Source organism: Schistocerca americana, chromosome 9, assembly GCF_021461395.2.
Source record: "Schistocerca americana isolate TAMUIC-IGC-003095 chromosome 9, iqSchAmer2.1, whole genome shotgun sequence".
NCBI classification, from domain to species: domain Eukaryota; kingdom Metazoa; phylum Arthropoda; class Insecta; order Orthoptera; family Acrididae; genus Schistocerca; species Schistocerca americana.
The window spans coordinates 35,021,341-35,046,560 of NC_060127.1; the positions used below are offsets into that span (position 1 = coordinate 35,021,341).

At 44.5% G+C, this 25,220-nt stretch overlaps 1 protein-coding gene across 1 annotated transcript in view; it reads left to right on the top strand.

Annotated features, from left to right (window-relative positions):
- Positions 1–22,287, top strand: part of LOC124551257 (MD-2-related lipid-recognition protein-like) — a 50,647-nt gene extending 28,360 nt beyond the window's left edge. Inside the window, exons 2-4 of the mRNA XM_047126257.1 lie at positions 9,826–9,963; positions 13,388–13,557; positions 22,078–22,287. Coding sequence (XP_046982213.1) covers positions 9,826–9,963; positions 13,388–13,557; positions 22,078–22,182 — 413 coding nt within the window. The 3' untranslated portion in view covers positions 22,183–22,287. The remainder of the gene's footprint in view (positions 1–9,825; positions 9,964–13,387; positions 13,558–22,077) is intronic.
- Positions 22,288–25,220: the final 2,933 nt, after the last annotated feature.

The following is a 25,220-nucleotide window of genomic DNA, read 5'->3' on the forward strand; positions in this document are numbered from 1 at the left end:
ATTGAGATTGAATTGCCATTCCCTGCACCATGCGTCAATTCGCTGCAGATCCTCCTCCATTTCAGTGCAGTTTTCCATTGTTACAACCCTCGATACACCACAGCATCATCTGCAAAAAGCCTCAGTGAACTTCCGATGTCATCCACCAGGTCATTTATGTATATTGTGAATAGCAACGGTCCTATGACACTCCCCTGCGGCACACCTGAAATCACTCTTACTTCGGAATACTTCTCTCCATTGAGAATGACATGCTGCGTTCTGTTATCTAGGAACTCTTCAATCCAGTCACACAATTGATCTGATAGTCCATATGCTCTTACTTTGTTCATTAAACGACTGTGGGGAACTGTATCGAGCGCCTTGCGGAAGTCAAGAAACACAGCATCTACCTGTGAACCCATGTCTATGGCCCTCTGAGTCTCGTGGACGAATAGCCGATAGGGATCCCAAATACTCGAGAAGTACTCAAGAATAGGTCGCACCAGCGCTCTATAAGCGGTCTCCTTTACAGATGAACCACATCTTCCCAAAATTCTACCAATGAACCGAAGACGACCATCCGCCTTCACGCATAGCTGATCAAAATACTGCCACAGATTCCTTAAATTTTGTAAATAAGTGTAAATAAGAAAGATTTTTCAACCGAAATGGTATTTATTTCGAGAAATTCATAACCGGTTGCCATACCAGGCGCCCAGAATGGAACGGAACCAATTTTAATCAAATAACGTTGTTAGCGTTTTATGCGGTCACTGTGTAGAACACGCGCATCCCGCGCGCAGTAGTGTAAGAGCGTGCTGGCCGGACTGGAGCGAGCTATTCCTGCCACTACTCCAGCCGGGGCACGCGCCCACGCGGCAGTTGGGGCTTAAGTGCTTCCGGCTCGTGCCAGCGCAGCCCTCAATTGGAGTCGCAATTGCAGAGCTCGGCGGCCAGAGGTAGCACAGTCGCCACAACACTGTCGCACGAGACACAGTCTCAGCACCTCGCCGAACAGCTGCTCCACATTATGTCACAGCAATGAAAAAAAGTACAAGCACAGTAGTTAACAACGGTGACAGGAAGCCCAGGAGGTCTTTTGTTGTGTGCGAGGAGTACAAAGTTTTGATTACCACCTCGATAGACTCAATCTACACTCAAGAGTCAAAGAAACTGGTACACCTGCCTAATATCGTTTAGGGAGCTTGAGCACGAAGTGCCGCAACACGGCAACTCTTCTAATGTAGTGCTGGAGGGAACTGACACCATGAATCCCACAGGGCTGTCCATAAATCCGTAAGAGTACGAGGGGGTGGAAATCTCTTCTGAACAGCACATTGCAAGGCATCCCACATATGCTCAATAATGTTCATGTCTGGTGAGTTTAGTGGCCAATGGAAGTGTTTAAACTCAGAAGAGTGTTCCTGGAGCCACTCTGTACCAATTCTGGACGTGTAGGGTGTCGCATTGCCCTGCTGGAATTGCCCAAGTCCGTCGGAATGCACAATGGACATGAATGAATCAAGACGTATCAGGGTTCCCATATCACTCCAGTTGCACACGAACCACACCATTACAAAGCCTCCACCAGCTTGAACACTCCACTCCCGCCATGCAAGATCCATGGATTCATGAGGCCGTCTCCATATCTGTACAAGTCCATCCGCTCGATACGATTTGAAACGAGACTCGTCCGACCAGACAATGTGTTTCCAGTCATCAACAGTCCAATGTCGGTGTTGACGGGCCCAGGCGAGGCGTAAAGCTTTGTGTCGTCCAGTTATCAAGGGTGCACGAAAGAGCCTTTGGCTCCGAAAGCCCACATCGATGACGTTTCGTTGAATGCTTCGGACGGTGACTTGTTGATGGTCCAGCATTGAAATCTGTAGCAATTTGCAGAAGGGTTGCACTTCCGTCACGTTGAACGGTTCTCTTCAGTCGTTGTTGGTCCCGTTCTTGCAATATCTCAGCGATGTCGGAGGTTTGATGTTTTACCGGATTCGTCGGCCGGGGTGGCCGAGCGGTTCTAGGCGCTACAGTCTGGAACCGCGCGATCGCTGCGGTCGGAGGTTCGAATCCTACCTCGGACATGGATGTGTGTGATGTCCTTAGGTTAGTTAGGTTTAAGTAGTTCTAAGTTCTAGGGGACTCATGACCAAAGAAGTTATGTCCTATAGTGCTCAGAGCCATTTTTTTACCGGATTCCCGATATTCACGGTACACTCCTGAGATGGACTTGCGGGAAAATCTTCACTTCACTGTTACTTCGAAGATGCTGAGTTCTCTAGCTCGTGCGCCGACCGTAACACCACGTTCAAACTCACTCAAACCTTGATAACCTGCCGTTGTAGCAGCAGTAACCGATCTAATGGTTCTAATGGCTCTGAGCACTATGGGACTTAACAGCTATGGTCATCAGTCCCATAGAACTTAGAACTACTTAAACCTAACTAACCTAAGGACAGCACACAACACCCAGCCATCACGAGGCAGAGAAAACCCTGACCCCGCCGGGAATCGAATCCGGGAACCCGGGCGTGGGAAGCGAGAACGCTACCGCACGACCACGAGATGCGGGCAGTAACCGATCTAACAACTGTGCCAGACAATTGTAATCCTGTATAGGTGTTGCCGACCGTAGCGCCGTATTCTGCCTGTTGACATATCTCTCTATGTGTATCCACAAGCCTATACCATTTTCTTTGGCGCTTCACAGTACTAGGGCGTGCTGAAAGGTAAAGCCTCCGAATTTTGTGTGTGAAAACTCTTAAAGCTTTTTAAATAAAAGAAACGTTAGTAACATTGTACATCTTTACTCTTCTTGTCTACATATTTATTTCTGAATATAGTCACCCTGGCGACAAACACATTTCTCCAAACGAGAGACCAGTGTGTTGATATCGTCGGTACAGAATGTTTGACTTTGTTGACGTATCCACAACCTCACCTCTGCTTGCACCGCTATCAAAGTGAAGTCCTTGAAGGTGATCTTTAAGTTTTGGAAATAGCTGAAAATCAGATGGGACCAACTCGAGACCGTATGGAGGATGATCGATGACAGTGAACACAAGACGTTGGATTGGATTGTCGAAAATGTCGCAGCGCTCGTGTGTGGTCTGCATTGTCATGTAGAAGGAGAGAGAGTTTCTTGTGTGGACGAATTCTTCGAATTAGAAATTCGATTACAGCACCTTGTTTCTCGTGCACCGACATAGTTACGTCACACAGCGCCATGTCACGCGCTTCGACTCCTAGTCGTCTAGTGGCAGAAGGTTGCAACTTCCGTCAGCAAAGCGGAAAAGTCGACCGAGTAATATGCATAATGCCTCACCCAATATTAGAAACTGAATAAAAAAATTGGAGGATTACTGTTCAGCATGCAGTCGTAAATGCGAAATATTTTTGCGCAACAAGATTACGTTTAGAGAGAAAGAGGAACGTTACCTCGCCCTTCAAACTTAGAGTAATATAGTTTAATGGCATATGACGAGCTGCAATAACCACTGACGCACAAAAGGCCCTCCATAACCTAATAATGTAGAAAAATTAATTTGATGGTGACACCAGACAAGAACTCTTTTTTGGCGTAATTTAAAATGTTCAAATGTGTGTGAATTCCTAAGGGTTCAAATTGCTAAGGTCATCGGTCCCTAGACTTACACAAACTAACTTACGATAAGAACAACACACACACCCTTGCCCGCGGGAGGGCTCGAACCTTCGGAGGGAGGGGCCGCGCAATCCGTGACATGGCGCCTTAAACCGCGCGGGCACTCCGAGCGGAGTGTAATTTCACCGATATAATTATTACTTTTATAATATTTACAATTTACAGAACTAAATAAATAAATTTTATTCCGAATGGATGCAATTGAGCACTATGACGGTCCTTTTATAGGGTGTAGAACAATAACCGCTACCACCTACAGTATAAGATGATTTTATTTAATACAAGATTGGTTTCGGGCTTCTGCCAATATTCAGGTGTTTTACATTCAATTACAGTACATGTTTCCACGCACAGTGTTGGAGTTCATTGTTAAATAGAAAACAAAGGTAGTCTTATAGACCTTTTGCTATTCCTTATTCGTATAAACGATTTAGGAGACAATTGAGCAGCCGTCTTAGGTTATTTGCAGATGATGTTGTCGTTTATCGACTAGTAAAGTCGTCAGAATATCAAAGCAAATTGCAAAACGATTTAGAAAAGACATCTGTATGATGCGAAAATTGGCAATTTATCCTAAATAACGAAAAGTGTGAGGTCATCCACATGAGTGCTAAAAGGGATCCCTTAAACTTAGGTTACACGATAAATCAATCAAATCTAAAGGTCGTAAATTCATCTAAATGTCTATAAATTACAATTACGAACAACTTAAAATGGAAAAAACACATAGAAAATGATATAGGGAAGGCAAACCAAAGACTGCGTTTTATTGGCAAAACAGAAACTGTTACAGATCTACTAAAGAGACTCCTACACAAGGTAAGTCCGTCGCTTCTGGAGTACTGCTGCGCGGTCTGGGATCCTTACCAGATAGTATTAACGGAGTACACAGAGAAAGTCCAAAGAAGAGCAGCACGTTTTGTATGATCGTGAAAAAGGGAAAGTGTCACTGATACGAAAAAGGATTTGGGGTGGACATCATTAAAACAAAGGCGTTTTTCGTTGCGGCGGAATCTTTTCACGAAATGTCAGTCAGCAACTTTCTCCTCCAAATACGAAAATATTTTGTTGACGCCAACCTTAACAGGGAGAAACTATTAGCATAATAAAATAAGGGAAATCTGAGCTCGTACAGGAAGATATAGGTGTTCGTTTTCTCCCGTGCGCTGTACGAGGTTGGAATAATAGAGAGTCATTGTGAAGGCGGTTCGATGAACGCTCTGCCAGGAACTTAAATGTGATTTGCAGAGTATCCTTGTAGATGTGATGATTAGTAAATAGACATAACTGAAACAATTGGACGTTGCCCAGCGACACATGTTGTAAAATATTATAGTAACCCTTCTACTTACATACAGTTGTAGTATTCATGTTGTTTCCACATTACATTTGACATTTTTTTTTACAAAAATATCTCGATTTTTTGTACTTTAAGTGTATAGTAGACACCATGGTAATTATTGGTACTTCTGTATTACGCCTTTGAGGCAGTAGTGACACTTTAGATGTTAGTAACTTCAGAAGCACACGCACTCAGAAAATGGGAAAACAGAGGTTATGGGCAAGCAGCGTAGCTCTAAGAATTACGGAGATATACTTGGAAGGAGAGACAGCATTGGTCGTATTTTTTTTGTTTTATTAAACGCAAAATCGATTTTCGGTCACTTGGTGACCATCTTCAGTGCTGTAATATATAATTTAAATTGGTAGGCACTGGTGTCAACAAGCTTACAGCGATCACATAAACTAAACTCATCGCTGTAAGCTTGTTGACACCAGTGCCTACCAATTTAAATTATATATTACAGCACTGAAGATGGTCACTAAGTGACCGAAAATCGATTTTGCGTTTAATAAAACAAAAAAAAAAAAAAAAAATACGACCAATGCTGTCTCTTCTTCCAAGTACACCCATTATATGGTCGTGGTGCACAGGACACTCCATGGAGTCGCCAATCAATTACGGAGATGTTACGTTCTACATAATTACAGAACCACACTGTCATTTATAAGCTGTTATTGAATTCATGTACACAGAAAAAGAAATCTTGGTGACCATACATAAACGTTTCTGTGCAGTGTATGACGACGCTGCAGTTGATAGGAGTACGATTGGGCGGTAGATAAAGAACGTTACACCTCAGGAAATACAGAAACAGAGCTCCATGATCAGCCACGCGCGGGATGTCCTTTCACAGCCACTGCTCCAGACGTGCAGGATCGTGTGGATGCACCCTCTTTGGGCCGCTTAAAGATTCTCTGCGGGGAACACACTTCGAAGATGACGAGAGTGCCAGTCATGCAGTGAAAACATGGCTACGCCGACAGGACAAGAGTTTTTACCAGCAGTAAATACATGTTCTTGCACAACGTTGGGGTTCGACTATAGAACGTGATGGAGACTACGTAGCAAAATAGAATATGGACAAGACATATTGATGTATATTGTCACTAAATACGTTCTGAGAAAAAAAATGTTGGGCATTACTCATTGAACGACCCTCGTACATAGAACGGTTGCTGGCAAATTATGCAATGTTAAATAATCACTGACATTTTTTAGCTATTTGCGAGGGTACAATGAGTTAAAGTCTTAGTTTTTAAAAATTTCCTTAAAGATATGTAGAAGTGACTTGTCTGTGAGGTGTACTTGTTCATTGAGAATGGGGTAGGAGGAGTTGGAGCTATGGATGTAAATTTCGAACTCTTCAAGAAGACTCATTTTCTTTCCTTTATTGACAGTGTGTAGCATCTGCAGGTTGTCTTTAATGGTTGTGAATGAATAGTGATAATCTTTCAGATCTGTTGCAAAAGTATATTTATTTGCTGCCTGATGATAGAGCAGAGGCGCTGAAACAGGTTCATGTTTATAGAAAAAAAGCCGGACATACGAGGTGCATTCAATAAGTAGTGCAACACCTTTTTTCGGCCAATTCCGGTTGCAAAAATGTGTTATTAGTTGTGGGACAGCGTGGAATATTCCTGGTTTATCCCCTAGAGTTTCGTGAAGTTGCGGTTAGGGGCGGGGCTATACATAACCTTCAGAATGGTGTATATAACGGGTGTGCGCTCCAAGCAGAGAGCTTGGCGAAAAACCAGAGAATCTTTATTTGCAGGCGCTTGAAGAATGTCTACGGAGACCTGGCAGTGAACAAAAGCACGGCGACTCGTTGGGGGAGGCGTCTATCACCATCACAACAAGGTCATGCAAACCTGTCGGATCTTCCGCGTGTCGGCCGGCCGCACACAGCGTGTTGGAACGTGCAGACACCCTCATTCTAGGTGATCGACGGATCACCATCAGCACCTCGCTGCTCAACTGGACGTATCTGTTAGTAGCGCTGACATCCTCGTCCTCCAGTTGTGGTAATCAATGGTACGCGCAAGCTGGGTTCCTCGCGTCCTAACAGAAAACCATAAAGAGAAACGAAGGACTATCTGTGCGGAATTTCTTGCGCGTTATGAGGCTGATGGTGACAGTTTTTTGTCTAACATCGACAGAGATAGAGAAACATCGAATCGGAAAACAGCTATCCATGCAAAGACGCCACACCTCCTCGGAAGAAAAATTTCAAAGCCGTACTCTCAGCTGGTACAATCATAGTGACGGTCTTCTGGGACTCTGAAGTGGTTATTCTGTTTCATGTCCTCCCTCATGGTGGAGCTATCAGCTCTAAAGTTTATTGTGATACACTCAGGAAATTGAAGAAACGACTTCAACGTGTTCATCGGCACAAAAATGCAAACGAACTTGTCCATCTCCATGACAATGAACGGCCTCACAGAAGATTGTGCAGCCGAGATGAACTCAAAAAACTTCATTGGACTGTTTTTCCTCATCCACCCCACAGCCCGGATTCGCCGTTTCTCACTTTCATCTGTTTGGCCTAGTCTACATCTACATAGATAGGTGCATGGTAGGGGGTACCCTGTACCACTACTTGTGATTTCCCTTCCTGTTCCATTCGCAAACTGAGCGAGGGAGAAACGATTGTCTGTACACCTCCGTATGAGCCCTAGTTTCTCATATATCGTCTTCGTGGTCCTTACGCGTGATGTATGTTGGGGGCAGCAGAATCGTTCAGAAGCCAGGCAGTCGGATTCAAATGCCGGTTCTCTAAATTTTCTCAATAGTGTTTCCCAAAAAGAAAACCCTCTTCCCTCCATGGATTCCAATTTGAGTTCCCGACCCATCTCCGTAACAGTTACATTTTGTCCGAATCTACCGGTAACAAAACTAGAAGCCATCCTGTGAATTGTTTCAATGTCGTCCTTCAATCCAACCTGGTACGGATCTCAGACACTCGAGAAGTACTCAAGAGTACATTGTACCAGCGACCTACATGCAGTATCTTTTACATTCTCCCAACAAACCGAAGTCGATCATTCGCCTTCCCTACCGCAGTTTTCAAATGCTCATTCCACCTCACAACGCTTTGCAACGTTACGCCCAGATATTTAAACGACTTCACTGTGTCAAGCTGGACACTGGTAATACTGTATCCGAACATAACAGGTTTGGTCTTCCTACTCATCCGTGTTACATTTTTCCACATTTAGGGATAGTTGCCATTCATCACAACAACTGGAAATTTTGTCTAACAAGGGGACCCTCCATACTGTAAATCACGGATGTTGATGATATTCAAATATGTTGTAGAAGCACTTACTCTAAGTACCGGGCTATCTGGTTTCTTAGCGACGGGTCTTGATTTTTGAGAAAATCTATTTTGAATTTCATTGCGTGCTCTGTATACCTGTAACATTACACCCATGCCGAGCAGTCAGCGTAGCGCAGCGGTAGAGGTTTATGGCTACTGCGGTAGAGGTACCATGTTCGAATCCTGCTCCTGTACTTTTTTTCAAAACCGACCGTATTTTTCAATTTTATTTCAAAGAATATCAGCAAACAGTGTAAGGTGTGCGAAATTATATTCTTTTGATTCTTCGTTCAACGCCTCTACTTGTGGATCTTCTTCTGGCTGCACTACTGCAGAAACACTTGGTTCTTTCATTTCACAGAATTTTGCTAACACACGGCAATAGAGACGCTTTGCGAGCAACTGACGCTGTAGTTAGATGCGAACGTAAAGGAATGCAACTCGCATCCTCATTGGCCGCAACTAGGAGCCGGGGTTCCCGTTACGGCTAACGGCATTCACAGAAGAGGGGACGATAATGGGCGGAGATCGATTTCAGGTAATACAAGAAGCGATCGTTGTACGAACATTTGGAACTCCAACTACGAACCACAAACGGAATGAATATTTGAAAAAAATTAATAACTGAATATATCTTTATAATTTCGCACATTTTGCACTGTTTGTCGATATTCTTTGAAATAAAACTGAAAAATTCGGTCGCTTTTGAAAAAAGAAGTAGACGAGCAGGATTCAAACACGGTACCTCCAGCGCGGTAGCCATGAACCTTTACCGCAGCGCTACACTGACTTGCTTGGAATATATGTAATGTTATGGGTATACAAAGCGCGCAAATAACTTCAAAATAGATTTTCTCAAAAACCAAGGCCCGTCGCTAAAAAACCGGATAGCCAGGTACTCAGGGTTGGTGCCTCTACAACATATTTGAAGCGCATCAAAATCCGTGATTTACAGTATGGAGGGTCCTCTTGTAAGTCGTCTTGTATCTTCCTACAGCCACTCAACTTCAACACCTTACCGCACACCTCGGCATCATCAGCAATCAACCTCAGACTACAGCCCAACCTGTCCGCCAAATCATTTATGCATGCAGAGGACAACAGCTGTCCTATCAAACTTCCCTGGGCACTCCTGACAACACCCTCGTCTCTGATGAACACTTCACAAGAAGCAATATGTGAACGATGGAGAGGTTATTGATGCAGCAAGACATTAGCCCCAATGTCGAACAGTAGTCTGGTACTGTGTGGGCGTACAGGCCCTCGCAATAAGGTGTCGTAATGCCGTCGCACTGAACGGATATTATGTCGAATAACATGGTTTTGTAGGCAAAAAGGTGAAGAATAATACAGTGTACTGGAATCATGAATAAAACCAACCTGCTTTCAGAAAAAAAGTGTTGTATTATTTATTGAACGCCCGTCATAACGCCTAGTAATTCTTAGTCCTAGTAACGTATGCCGCCTACAGCCGGGTACACGTGATTTACCCTTTGGCTCTTCTTGTTGCAGAAATGGACGGTGCTGTGGTGAGCCGCAACTGTTCGGTGCACGCCGTGCGTGTGCACCCCTGTGCCGAGGCGGCGTATGGGCAGCCCTGCAAGATCAGGAAGGGCCAGGCGGCCGGCATCTCCTTCTCCTACACGCCAGGTCAGTGGGCAACCGGCCGTGCCTGGCGCAAACATGTCGTTCGTCGTTGTTGTTAGTGGTGGTGGTGATGCTGCTACTGTCAGTGGAAGGGCACCAGTGGCAGGACCATCATCCACCAGTTTGGAGCCTCCAGAGACAGAGTGGATCCCACTGCCAGTAAAATATGACATTAAGTTTGTTGTTTCTTTCCAGTAGGCATGTGGCTGAACCACACGCTCTTCACTCGGTTGCAGTTTTCTGACAGCAAACTAATGTCATGTGGATACACCAGAGGTGTACAGGGTGATTTTTCCCACAATGTACAAACTCTAGGGATTGATCGATGAGACGATACAGAACAAAAAAGATATAATGAACTTATGTCCCTAGAAACAATTTATTCAATCATACCAAGCAAGGTGGCGCAGTACTTAGCACACTGGACTAGCATTTGGGAGGACGACAGTTCAACCACCATCCAGCCATCCTGATTTAGGTTTTCCGTGAGTTCCCTAAATCTCTACAGGCAAATGACGGGATGGTTCCTTTGGAAGGGCGCAGCCGACTTCCTTCCGCATCCTCCCCTAATTCGCTAGAACTGATGACCTCGCTGTTTGCCCACTCCCCCCAAATCAACCAACCAACCAATATTCAGTCATACATGGTTACAGAGACTGTGCTCTAATGCGCACTGTGCCGTGCAGCCACAGTTATAGTATGTGTTAGTTTCCATGTGCCTCAACACATGTGTGTAGGTGCTGTAGCATGTTCTGTCTCACACACTCACATTGGCCAGGCTGCATCTGAACAGTATCGAAGGCAGCATGAATGTCCCGCTCCAGTGTCTCCACATCTGGAAAGGGCTCTGTATACACGATAGTTCTGAGATGGCCCCATAACCAGAAATCAAGCAGGTTGAGATCCAGTGAACGAACAGGCCATACAACTGGACCCCCTTGTCTGATCCATCAACGATGGAAGACACGATTGAGATGCATCCGGGTGTTATCAGGGAAGTGGGATGGAGCACCATCATGTAGAAGCCACATAACCCTTTAAATCATCAATGGCACTTTTTCCAGAAGAAATGACGATAGTTACGGCCTGTTGGGCAACTTTGAAGGAAGACTGGTTCCCAGAGACAGTCGCCAATTATTCTGGCCCATACATTCTGGCTGCACCAATACTGATGATTCACCATCACCATACCACGAGGGATCTGCATAGTATCCCACAGACGACTGTTATGAAAATTGAAGATACAACTCCGCATAAAGATGGTATCAACAGTGGATAGGATGGCTGACACAAACCCCAGAATCGTAGTTGCCTGTGAAGAAACCAGTGAAAAAACTACTCCCAATGTGGAAAGTCTGTTGCTAGTAAGCCCTACACACACTGTAAATGATAAGGGTAATAAGAATTGTCATGGAGAATGTTCCGCACAGGCGTCTGGCTTACCCTAAACAGCCGGGCCAACTGCCTGGTGCTGACACGGCAGTCACCTACCATGGTGTTAATCACATTTTCCTTCAAGTCTGGTGTCTGAAAATTTCAGGTACATCTTTCATAATTTACCGCTTCCTGAAACGGTCTTCTCTCAGATAAATGGCGAAATACTGTTGCAATCATTGAGTGCTGTGGTTGTTATTGGCAGGGATAGGTCTACTGATACAACATTGTTGCCTGCCACCTGTTGCCATTTGCCTATCCCTAAGTAAACATCACTTACCCAAGATCTCGATTTGAATACGGGACCATTGTGTACAACGCAGTATCACATCCACTACAACATGAGTCAGCAAGAGAAGTGAATAGGACACAACATTACCAATTATAATGGCAGCAACACGACGTGGCATGGGCTCGAATGATATCTGAAGTAGTGCTGGAGGGAACTGACACGATGAATCCTGCAAAGCTATCCATAAATCCAAAAGAGTAAGAGTGGGTGAGATTTTTTCTGAACAGCATGTTGCAAGACATCCCACACATGCTCAATAATGTTCATGTCTGGTGAGTTTAGTGGCAAGTGGAAGTGTTTAAACTCAGAAGAGTGTTCCTGGAGCCACCACTCGTAACAATTCTGGACGTGTCGGGTGCACATTGTCCTGCTGGAATGGCCGAAGTCCGTAGGAATGCACAATGGACACGAATGGATTCAGGTCATCAGACAGGATTGCTACATACATGCGACCTGTGAAAGTTGTTTCTAGACGTATCAGTAGTCCCATATCGCTCCAACTGAAAACCGCCCACACCATTATAGAGCCTCCACCAGCTTGAACAGTTCGCTGCTGACATGCAGGGTCCATGGATTAATGAAGTCGTCTCCATACCCGTACATGTCCATCCATACAATTCGAAATGAGACTTGTCCACCAGGCAGCATGTTTCCAGTCATCAACAGTCCAATGTCGGTGTTGACAGGCCCAAGCGAGGCGTAAAGCTTTGTGTCGTCTAGTCATTGAGGGTACACGAGTGGGCCTTCGGCTCTGAAAACCCATATCGATGATGTTTCGTTGAATGGTTCGCACACTGACACTTGTTGATGGCCCAGCGTCGAAATCTGCAGCAATTTGTGGAAGGGTTGTACATCTGTCACGTTGAACGATTCTCTTCAGTCGTCGTTGGTCCCGTTCATTCAGGATCTTTATATGTATATTACGACCGTGGCTGAATACCAGATATTACAGAGTGAAAAAATGTCAGGAGGTTGATTTGTTTGTTTCCAGGGCTAGCAATTATACGGAGAGCACAAGCAACCAAACTTAATTGTTTGAGAAGCTCAGTAATACTCTTCTTCCATTTTAAGTTTTCATTAATGTGTACCCCCAAAAATTCTGAACATTTAACCCTATTTACTGACTCCTTTTCATGTGATCTCTCTGTTCACAGAACTGAATACAGCGTGTTTTCTCAGAATCAAGGGAGAGTCCATTTTCAGAGAGCTACTTAATAATTCTTAGGATAATATCATTTATCAGCTCTTCTATTCCTTTCTCTCTAACTTGATTACAACACTAGTACTGTCTGCTAGAAGTACCAATTTTGCTAGTTCAATGTTAAGTGGAAAGTTCGAAAGAAGTGGACCTAAAACTGTACCCTGCGGACTCTTTTTATAATTTTTTCCTTAATCACTAAAATTTCATATATTTCTAGCATTGTTTGAATAATTGGGTACAACTTTTTGTATTCTGTTTGTTATGTATAATTTAAAACAAGTATGTGTAAAGCTATCGATTTCATAAAATTTAACCTTTTCTAAGAGAGTAACATGATCTTCACAATCAAACACGTTGGAAAGCTCAGAGAAAGTGCCAGTGGACGATATTTTATTAATTAGGGCTTGCACTATTTTGTGGGTATTGTTACCTGCGTATTGTAACTGATATGTTCTGTTTATTTGACTGTTCAGTACATCCAGGATGTGTTTTGGTTGCAGATGAGAGTGCGGAGCAAGTGAAGGCGGTGGCCTACTGGCACGGCAACATGGGTGACGTGGCCTTCCAGGGCATGGACACAGACGGCTGCCACTTCACCAGCTGCCCACTGACTGCCGGTGCCCGGGCCAACTACTCGTACGACCTGCAGATCAGCAGAAAGTTCCCCTCTGTGAGTACCTGACATTGGACCTCTTCCCTTCTCTCCCTGAAATGTGTAGCGACCGTTCTGGAGGCCTAACAACTCCTTTGTAAGAATCAATATGGCTTCAGCAATCACAAATGCTGTGAAACCCAGCTTGCTCTGTTCATCCATGGATCCAGAAAGCATAGGTTGTGGACCTAAGGTTGACACCTGTTTCTTGACTTCCTGACAGGAATACTCCATCCCATGCAGATGTGTAACCATTGCAACCGTTTCTGGTTCAAATGGCTCTGAGCACTATGGGACTTAACATGCAACCGTTTCTGTACTAATAGGAACAGGTACGTGCCGAGTAAAACTGTGAGGGACGGGAAAAACCCACCGTGGTACAACAACAAAGTTAGGAAACTACTGCGAAAGCAAAGAGAGCTCCACTCCAAGTTTAAACGCAGCCAAAACCTCTCAGACAAACAGAAGCTAAACGATGTCAAAGTTAGCATAAGGAGGGCTATGCGTGAAGCGTTCATTGAATTCGAAAGTAAAATTCTATGTACCGACTTGACAGAAAATCCTAGGAAGTTCTGGTCTTACGTTAAATCGGTAAGTGGCTCGAAACAGCATATCCAGACACTACGGGATGATGATGGCATTAAAACAGAGGATGACACGCGTAAAGCTGAAATACTAAACACCTTTTTCCAAAGCTGTTTCACAGAGGAAGACCGCACTGCAGTTCCTTCTCTAAATCCTCGCACAAACGAAAAAATGGCTGACATCGAAGTAAGTGTCCAAGGAATAGAAAAGCAACTGGAATCACTCAATAGAGGAAAGTCCACTGAACCTGACGGGATACCAATTCGATTCTACACAGAGTACGCGAAAGAACTTGCCCCCCTTCTAACAGCCGTGTACCGCAAGTCTCTAGAGGAACGGAGGGTTCCAAATGATTGGAAAAGAGCACAGATAGTTCCAGTCTTCAAGAAGGGTCGTCGAGCAGATGCGCAAAACTATAGACCTATATCTCTGACGTCGATCTCTTGTAGAATTTTAGAACATGTTTTTTGCTCGCGTATCATGTCATTTCTGGAAACCCAGAATCTACTATGTAGGAATCAACATGGATTCCGGAAACAGCGATCGATCGTGTGAGACCCAACTCGCTTTATTTGTTCATGAGACCCAGAAAATATTACATACAGGCTCACAGGTAGATGCTATTTTTCTTGACTTCCGGAAGGCGTTCGATACAGTTCCGCACTGTCGCCTGATAAACAAAGTAAGAGCCTACGGAATATCAGACCAGCTGTGTGGCTGGATTGAAGAGTTTTTAGCAAACAGAACACAGCATGTTGTTATCAATGGAGAGACGTCTACAGACGTTAAAGTAACCTCTGGCGTGCCACAGGGGAGTGTTATGGGACCATTGCTTTTCACAATATATATAAATGACTTAGTAGATAGTGTCGGAAGTTCCATGCGGCTTTTCGCGGATGATGCTGTAGTATACAGAGAAGTTGCAGCATTAGAAAATTGTAGCGAAATGCAGGAAGATCTGCAGCGGATAGGCACTTGGTGCAGGGAGTGGCAACTGACCCTTAACATAGACAAATGTAATGTATTGCGAATACATAGAAAGAAGGATCTTTTATTGTATGGTTATATGATAGCGGAACAAACACTGGTAGCAGTTACTTCTGTAAAATATCTGGGAGTATGCGTGCGGAACGATTTGAAGTGGAATGATCATATAAAATTAATTGTTGGTAAGGCGGGTACCAGGTTGAGATTCATTGGGAGAGTGCTTAGAAAATGTAGTCCATCAACAAAGGAGGTGGCTTACAAAACACTTGTTCGACCTATACTTGAGTATTGCTCATCAGTGTGGGATCCGTACCAGATCGGTCTGACGGAGGAGATAGAGAAGATCCAAAGAAGAGCGGCGCGTTTCGTCACAGGGTTATTTGGTAACCGTGATAGCGTTACGGAGATGTTTAATAAACTCAAGTGGCAGACTCTGCAAGAGAGGCGCTCTGCATCGCGGTGTAACTTGCTCGCCAGGTTTCGAGAGGGTGCGTTTCTGGATGAGGTATCGAATATATTGCTTCCCCCTACTTATACCTCCAGAGGAGATCACGAATGTAAAATTAGAGAGATTAGAGCGCGCACAGAGGCTTTCAGACAGTCGTTCTTCCCGCGAACCATACGCGACTGGAACAGGAAAGGGAGGTAATGGCAGTGGCACGTAAAGTGCCCTCCGCCACACACCGTTGGGTGGCTTGCGGAGTATCAATGTAGATGTAGGTGTAGATGTCACCACTGACATCGCCTGTAAACATACGCACAATTACAATGAGTGCTACGTAGGGGCAGAACGTCCCACTCCAATGAACTGCAGCATTCCAGTTGAATCTAAAGCACTAGTATGGACTCATTAGAGTCGTTTGTGGAACGGACAGTTGCAACCAATGATCAGATCTGGATAATCACATAGTGCGTAGGAGACTTCTCAAACAGTAAAGTTGCTCGTTGTATGCACTGGAGTCAAAGTGAAGTGGCGCAGGCATGAAATCGGTTCCAACTGACAGATAGTGTTGAGGACTTACCTCGCATAGACCGCCCATGTTCTACAGATGCCCAGGATTATCGGTATCTACAATTTTTTAGTTAGAGCACACTTGCTTCGGAACTGAATTGGGCGTTCGAAGAGGCTACAGGAGGTCGTGTATCATATTACACTGTTAGGTGACAACTTTATTGATGCAAATTTCCATTCTGGACGACCATGGCGGTTCTAGGCGCTTCAGTCCGGAACCATGCGGCTGCTACGGCCGCAGGTTCGAATCCTGCATCGGGCATGGATGTATGGATGTGTGTGTTGTCCTTAGGTTAGGTTTACGTAGTTCTACGTCTAGGGGACTGATGACTTCGGATATTAAGTCTCATAGTGCTTAGAGCCATTTGAACCATTTGAACTACCATGATGAGGACCATGTCGTACACCAGAACACCATAGATTCAATTACAGATGGGTAACAAATCATGCCGAATGAATGCCCCAGGACTGGTGCAAGGTGTTGTTTATGGACGAAACTCGGATCGGAATGTATCCTGATAATCACAGCTGGTTGGAGACAATTCTGTAATGTCTATCGTCTCTAACATTGTGTCCCAGAAGTACTAAAGCTGGTGGTGAGTGTTGTTCTGGGGTGGCATTATATGGGGTCACCGTATGCTCCTCGTGGTTGGTGAGGGCAATCCCGCTGCTCTACGGTACACGGACGAGATTTGGTGCCAATTTCATCTTGATGGATAGTGTGCTCTTCGTGCTGTTCTCGTGTACACACTTCATCAGTGTGCTAGGATCACCAGAATGGTGTGGCCTGCCTGTTACTCGGACATGAACCCAATCGAACACGTGTGGGATGATTGGAACAAGCTGTTTCAAGACGTCGACAACTACCACATACTCTGCGCGGCTTGCACAGAATCGCCATTGGTGAGTGGGATAGTTTGGACCTGGGCTGGCTTGTTGATCTCACTGATGGTACACCACGATGGGCTCAAGCCTGCATCCGAGCGGGTGATGTTCAAGAGTTCAAAAATGGTCAAATGTGTGTGAATTCCTAAGGGACCAAACTGCTGATGTCATCGGTCCCTAGACTTACACACTACTTTAATTTAACGGTAAAGACAACACACACACCCATGCCCGAGGGAGGACTTGAACCTCCGGCGGGAGTGGTCGCACGATTCATGCATGGCGCCTCTAACCAGGCGGGCACAAGGCGCGGCGATGTTCAGAAGTGCCGAGAATAATCACCCATGAGAAGTAGACGATTTTGTTGTTACAGCTTTTCTTTATTCTTTTTTTAGTGATCTCATGCATCAGACCAATTTGGTTTTCTCCGCAATGAATTTCGAAATAAATTGGTGATGTAAACCTTTTATTTATGTGGTTACAAGCATACGGATTAGCCTAACAATTATTCAGTTGAATGAAAGACCTTCTAGCAGACTGAGTATTTTTAATGAAATTTCAGATATTTGACTGTATGTTTAATAGTCATTTGTCTCACATTATCACCATTATAGCTTCATAGTCATTGCCAAGATTAAACGTGAAGTGAGAATCAATAAACAATACAGATCATAACACTGCAGAGCATAATGTGAAGAACGTAAAACTCATTACATATTAAGTAGCGTTTCTGACGCATCATCAAATGTCTGAGATGCCTGACTGACATGTCATCGTCAAAACCTTACAACCTACACTGGAGCGCCAAAGGAAGTGGTATAGCCATGCGTATTCAAATAGAGAGATACGTAAACAGGCATAATACTACACTGCGGTGTCTGGTGCTGTTGTTAGATCAGTTAGCGACGAAATGGTTGTTATCCCATATGATCTCTATATGAGTGTACCATAAATATCAGAAAACCGGTAAAACATTGCGGGCGAAAAAAGATCACGCAAGAACGGGACCAACGACGACTGAAGAGAATCGTTCAACGTGACAGAAGTGCAACACTTCCGCAGATTGCTGCAGATTTCAATGGTGCACCATCAACAAGTGCCAGCGTGCGAACCATTCAATGATACATCATCAACTGGGCTTTCAGAGCTGAAGCCCCACTCGTGTACACTTGATGACTGCACAAGAGAAAGCTTTACGCCTCGTCTGGGCCCATCAACAACAACATTGGACTGTTGATGACTGGAAACATGTTACCTAGTCGGATGAGTCTCGTTTCAAATTGTATCGAGCGGATGGACGTGTACGGGTATGGAGACAACCTCATGAATCCATGGACCCTGCACGTCAGCAGGGGACTGTTCAAGCTGGTGTAGGGCGTGTGTAGTTGGAGTGATATGGGTCTCCTGATACGCCTAGATACGACTCTGACAGATGACAGGTACGTGAAGCATCTTGTCTGATCACCGGCATCCATTCATGTCCATTGTGCATTCCGATGAACGTGGGCAATTCCAGCAGGAAAGTGCATCACCCCACATGTCCAGAATTGCTACAGAGTGATTCCACGAACACTCTTCTGGGTTCAAACATTTCCGCTGGCTACAAAACTCCGAAGACATGAACATTATTCAGCATATCTTGGATGCCTTGCAACATGCTGTTCAGAAGAGACATCTACCCGCTCGTACTCTTTATGGACAGCCATGCTGGATTCATGGTGTCATTTCTCTCCAGCACTACTTCAGATATTAGTCGGGTCCAAGCCGCGTAGTGTTGCGACACTTCTGCGTGCTCGCGGGGCCTCTACACAATATTATACACGTGTACCAGTTTCTTAGACTCTTCAGTGTACATCTGCTCATATGAAATTAATGGTCGCATTACAGGGTACGAGTACAGTCACAGATCTTAAGGATGAAAGTGTCTTTCGCATGGTGTGTCACTGCTAAGTAAAATGACTCGATGAATCTTGGACCATAGACAGAAAGAACTGTTACTGTTTATTAAAGATGATGACAAGAAATACGCAGTGAGACGGACAGAAATTACACTGAAGTGACCACGATTCATGATGGTCACTTGGACATTACAACAGGTGGAACATGTTTCTTGATAAGGTGGGCTGGTACCACTGACGGCAGTGAATGCTCTGCAATGTGCTGCTATACTCGCCACAAGCTTGGTGGGGAGCTTCGTGGTGGAACTTCCCATCCATCCACCGACACGGTCGACAACTGCTGGATGGTCCTCAGTTCATTTGGTAGTGCCACAGTATGTCTCCTCAATGCATCCCACACGTCTTTGCTGGGATTTAAGTTGGGATATGGACAGGCCAGTCTTTTCACCCTCTCATTCTAAAAGGTCCTCCGCCTGTACTGTTCGATGCGGACGCGCATTGTCCACCATAAAAAGGAAGCCAGGGCTGAATGCACCTCTGAAAGGCCATACATGGGGAAGGAGTACAGCGTTGCAGTAACGCTGATCAGTGAGTGTACTATGGTCAATGATGTGAGGGTCAGTGCATCAATGCAAGATTATGACTCCCCACACCACAACACTCGACCACCAAAACAATCATAACCGATAATGTTCTGGGTGTGCCTCTCGTCACATGAGGTTACATCCTGACTGACTACTGCTCTCATCTCAGAAGAGCACACGACCCCAATCCACGTTTGACCAGCTGCTATATTCTTGGTACCATTGCAACCAGTGTTGCCGATGTATGGGTATCAACGAAACACGGCATACTGTTCTTCAGGCAACCTTGCCTGTCGCACAGTGAAATGGCCATCTGCTGCCTTAGGTAACTGCAGTTTCCAATTTTCTGCTGATAGTTCCCTGTGTGGAGTCTTCCAGGTGTTTTCTTTGGGCCACGTGGTAATGAAGAACCCCACGACAGTGCACCATAACTGCTAACTGCTTGACACACTGTATCTAAAAATGGCTCTGAGCACTATGGGACTCAACTGCTGAGGTCATTAGTCCCCTAGAACTTAGAACTAATTAAACCTAACTAACCTAAGGACATCACAAACATCCATGCCCGAGGCAGGATTCGAACCTGCGACCGTAGCGGTCTTGCGGTTCCAGACTGCAGCGCCTTTAACCGCACGGCCACTTCGGCCGGCACACACTGTATCTTTTCCAATGCCTTGTGTTGGGGGGGGGGGGGGGGGGGGGCTAGTCCCATCTGCCGTTGTAGTGACGCTCACCTCATGTCATGTGACGTACAGATTTCTGTGAATGACAGGTAGACCTCTGGCAACTGGCTCCCGTCGTCTGTGAACAGCCAAAGGGACTGTGTCTGTGACACAGTATCCACAGTCAACGTCTATCTTCAGGAGTTCTGGGGACCAGAGTGATGCAAAATCTTTTTTGATGTGTGTAGATGCATGCAATCCAGAAAATCAAAAAACAAATAGTGATCCCAAAGACTGTCTATATAGATGTCATTGTGTAAAACTGTAATCCATTCGCTCTTATTATCTTAAATACGAAGGATGGTACGTATACAAAGGTTTGGCCAAAATAAGAAAACACTGCGAAAATTGAATGCTTGAACACAAATGGAGATGCTAGCCAGGCCTGCAGGTTGCGACGTCATAACTGACCACGAAACAGCACCTGCGCAGGGTCCTCTCTGCATTGCAAGTGTGAGTGGCGAACAGAACAATGTCCTGTGTAGCAGTGAGTATATTATAGCGGAGCTAAGTGAATTCGACTGTGGGCAAATTGTTGATGCTCGTACGGTGTTTCAAGAAGCCACACATCGAAGGTTTATATCACATACAGGGAAAGCGGAAAAACATCAACCCCCGTGTCACAAGGCGGATGAAAGTGCATGGGGTGTGCCCAAGACAGACGGCCATTGAAGAGGACTGTGACGCAAATAAGAGGACTACAACTTCAGAAGCCTTTGCAGAACTGATCGTCGCACTCGCGAAACCTGTCAGCACCAAAACAACACCATAAGCAGGGCAGAGCGAGCTGAAATACCAAAACCACTCATCACTGATGCAAATGCCCATAACAGGAAATAGTAGTGCCGAAGCCACAAAGCCCAGACTGTGGAGCATTGGAAGAAAGTCATATGGTTGGACGAGTCTTGTTTCACACCATTTCCAGTTCTGGCTGAGTTTACGTCTGGAGTAAGCTGGTCCAAGCCTGCAGTACAGACTCCTTGCTGCCAAGAGTGAAACATGACAGTGGTTCTGTGATGATTCTGGCAGCCATATCGCGGTATACCATGGGCCCCATTGTTGCTCTGGAGGGTATCATTACTGCCTAGAATTACTTGCCGTTTTGGCTGGTAAGGTCTATACCATGGTACAATGTTTGTTCCCCATTGGTGATACTGTGTTCTGAGATGACAGGGCCCCTGTTTACACATCCAGCATCTTCCAGGACTAGTTCTGTGGGCACTTTGATGAAATTTCGCCCTATTGTTGCTCTGGAGGGTCGCATTACTGCCTAGGGCTACTTGACCATTCTGGCTGGTAAGGTCCATCCCATGGTGCAATGTTTGTTCCCCATTGCTGATACTGAGTTCAGCGATGACGGGGACTCTGTTTACACATCCCGCATCTTCCAGGACACTTTGATGAAATTTCGTGTTTCCCTAGCCACCATTTTGATGAAATTTCGTGTCTCCCTAGCCACCACAATCAACAGCTCTCAATATTATTGAACCTTCGTTGTCTACTTTTGGGAGGAAGGTGTTGATTACCGTCCACCTTCATCATAGTTACCTGAACTTGCCACTATTTTGCAGGAAGGATGGTATAAGATTCCCTAGGAACCCATATGGCACCTGGATTTATCCATTCAGAGACGACTGAGTGCTGTTTGAATGCCAACAGTTTTTCCAGCATGGCAACGTGTTGTTGTATTTGTGGTGTTCCGTATTTTTGTCCCACCCCTGTATGTGGCATCATTAAACAAAACCAGCCATTCTTCGGATCATGACTTGTTTTATGTTTCAGAAAGATTACAAGTAATTATTATCTCAAGCTGCTCTTCCAGAGTCTGACATTTTCCTAATTATATATTTTGTGTCCTTTTTCAGAGGGAGTATAGCGTGATGTGGAAGCTGTGGAACAAGGGCGAGCCCATCAAGTTCGAGTGCTGCTTCATCGTCAGGATAAAGATCCTGGGCGTGGGCAAGAACTGAGAGCATCGTGACGCAATCTGACTTGTGATCCAGTAGCAGGAGGCTGGCGGCTCCTAACACTGTGTCATTCCTCGGTTTCTGGCATTAAAGTCTCTTTCCGAATCACCTCCGCTGTGGAATTATTGCATCCCTTATCACCTTTGTGTGTGTGTGTGTGTGTGTGTGTGTGTGTGTGTGTGTGTGTGTGTGTGTGTGTGTGCACGTGTTTGTACGCTGCAGTGGTTCGACCCTCATGTGTGGAAAAAGTAGAGTAATGGCTGCTTCCTATCATACGTAGTACCATTATCGCAGCAGCCTTTTCAGTAGTTGCAAGGGCAGCAGTCTGGATGATTGACTGATCTGGCCTTGTAACTCTAACCAAAATGGCCTTACTGTGCTGGTACTGCGAATGGCTGAAAGCAAGGAGAAACTACAGCCGTAATTTTTCCCGAGGGCATGTAGCTTTACTGTATGGTTAAATGATGATGGCGTCCTCTTGGGTAAAATATTCGGATTTCTGGGCGGGGACTACTTAGGAGGACGTCGTTATCAGGAGAAATAAAACTGGCGTTCTACGGATCGGAGTGTGGAATGTCAGATCCCTTAATCGGGCAGGTAGGTTAGAACATTTAAAAAGGGAAATAAATAAGTTAAAGTTAGGTATAGTGGGAATTAGTGAAGTTCGGTGGCAGGAGGGACAAAACTTTTGGTCATGTGAAGACAGGGTTATAAATACAAAATCGAATAGGGGTAATGCAGGAGTAGGTTTAATGATGAATAAAAAAAAATAGGAATGTGGCTAAGCTACTACAAACAGCATTATTGTCGCCAAGACAGATACGAAACCCACGCCTACCACACTAGTACAAGTTTATACGCCAACTACCTCCGCAGATGACGAAGAGATTGATGAAATGTTTGATGAGATAAAAGAAATTATTCAGTGAGTGAAGGGAGACGAAAATTTAGTAATCATGGGTGACTGGAATTCGATAGTAGGAAAAGGAAGAGAAGGAAACGCAGTAGGTGAATAAGGAATGGGGGTAAGGAATGAAAGAGGAAGCAGCCTAGTAGAATTTTGCACAGAGCATAGCATAATCCTAGCTAACAGTTGGTTCAAGAATCATGAAAGAAGGTTGTATACATGGAAGAGGCCTGGAGAAACTAGAAGGTATCAGATAGATTATATAATGGTAAGAGAGAGAGTTAGGAACCAGATTTTAAATTGTAAGACATTTCCAGGGGCAGATGTGGACTCTGACCACAATCTATTGGTTATGAACTGTAGATTAAAACTGAAGAAACTGCAAAAAGGTGGGAACTTAAGGAGATGGGACCTGCATAAACCGACTAAACCAGAGGTTGTACAGAGTTTCAGGGAGAGCATATGGGAACAATTGACAGGAATGGGGGAAAGAAATACAGCAGAAGAAGAATGGGTAGCTCTGAGAGATGAAGTAGTGCAGGCAGCAGAGGATCAACTAGGTAAAAAGACGAGATACTGAATTTAATTGATGAAAGGAGAAAGTACAAAAACGCAGGAGGTGAAGCAGGCAAAAAGGAATACAAACCTCTCAAAAATGAGATCGACAGGAAGTGCAAAATGGCTAGAGGTCAAATGTAAGGATGCAGAGGCATATATCACTAGGGGTAAGATAGACACTGCCTACAGGAAAATTAAAGAGACCTTTGGAGAAAAGAGAACCACTTGTATGAATGTCAAGAGCTCAGATGGAAACTCAGTTCTAAGCAAATAAGGGAAAGCAGAAAGGTTGAAGGAGTACATAGAGGGTCTATACAAGGGCGATGTACTTGAGGACAATATTATGGAAGTGGAAGAGGATGTAGATGAAGATGAAATGGGAGATATGATACCGTGTGAAGAGTTTGACAGAGCACTGACAGACCTAAGTCGAAACAAGGCCCTGGGAGTAGACAACATTCCCTTAGAACTACTAATAGCCTTGGGAGAGCCAACCCTGACAAAACTACAATCTGGTGAGCAAGATGTATGAGAGGCGAAATACCCTCAGACTTCAAGAAGTATATAATAATTTTAATCCCAAAGAAAACAGGTGTTGACAAATGTGAAAAATACCGAACTATTAGTTTAATAAGTCACAGCTGCAAAATACTAACACAAATTCTTTACCTACGAATGGAAAAACTGGTAGAAGCTGATCTCAGGGAAGATCAGTTTGGTTTCCGTAGAAATGTTGGAACACTTAAGGCAATACTGACCCTAGATTAAGGAAAGGCAAACCTACGTTTCTATCATTTGTAGACTTAGAAAAAGCTTTTGGCAATGTTGACTGGAATACTTTCTTTCTGAAGGCGGCAGGGGTAAAATACAGGGAACGAAAGGCTATTTACAATTTGTACAGAAACCAGATGGCAGTTATAAGAGTCGAGGGGCATGAAAGGGAAGCAGTGGTTGGGAAAGGAGTGAGACAGGGTTGTATCCTATCCCCGATGTTATTCAATCTGTATATTGAGCAAGCAGTAAAGGAAACAAAAGAAAAATTCGGAGTAGGTATTAAAATCCATGGAGAAGAAATAAAAACTGTGAAGTTCGCCGATGACATTGTAAGTCTGTCAGAGACAGCAAAGGACCTAGAAGAGCAGTTGAACGGAATGGACAGTGTCTTGAAAGAAGGATACATGCTGAACATCAACAAAAGGAAAACGAGGATAATGGAATGTAGTCGATTTAAATCAGGTGATGCTGAGGGAATTAGATTAGGAAACGAGACACTTAAAGTAGTTGATGAGGTTTGCTATTTGGGAAGTAAAATAACTGATGATAATCGAAGTAGTGAGGTTTTAAAATGTAGACCGGGAATGACAAGGAAAGCGTTGCTGAGGAAAAGAAATTTGTTAACATCGACATTAGATTTAAGTGTCAGGAAAATATTGGTATGGAGTGTAGCCATGTATGGAAGTGAAACGTGGACGATAAATAGTTTAAACAACAAGAGAATAGAACCTTTCGAAATGTTGTGCTATAGAACAATGCTGAAGATTAGACGGGTAGATCACATAGCTAATGAGGAGGTATT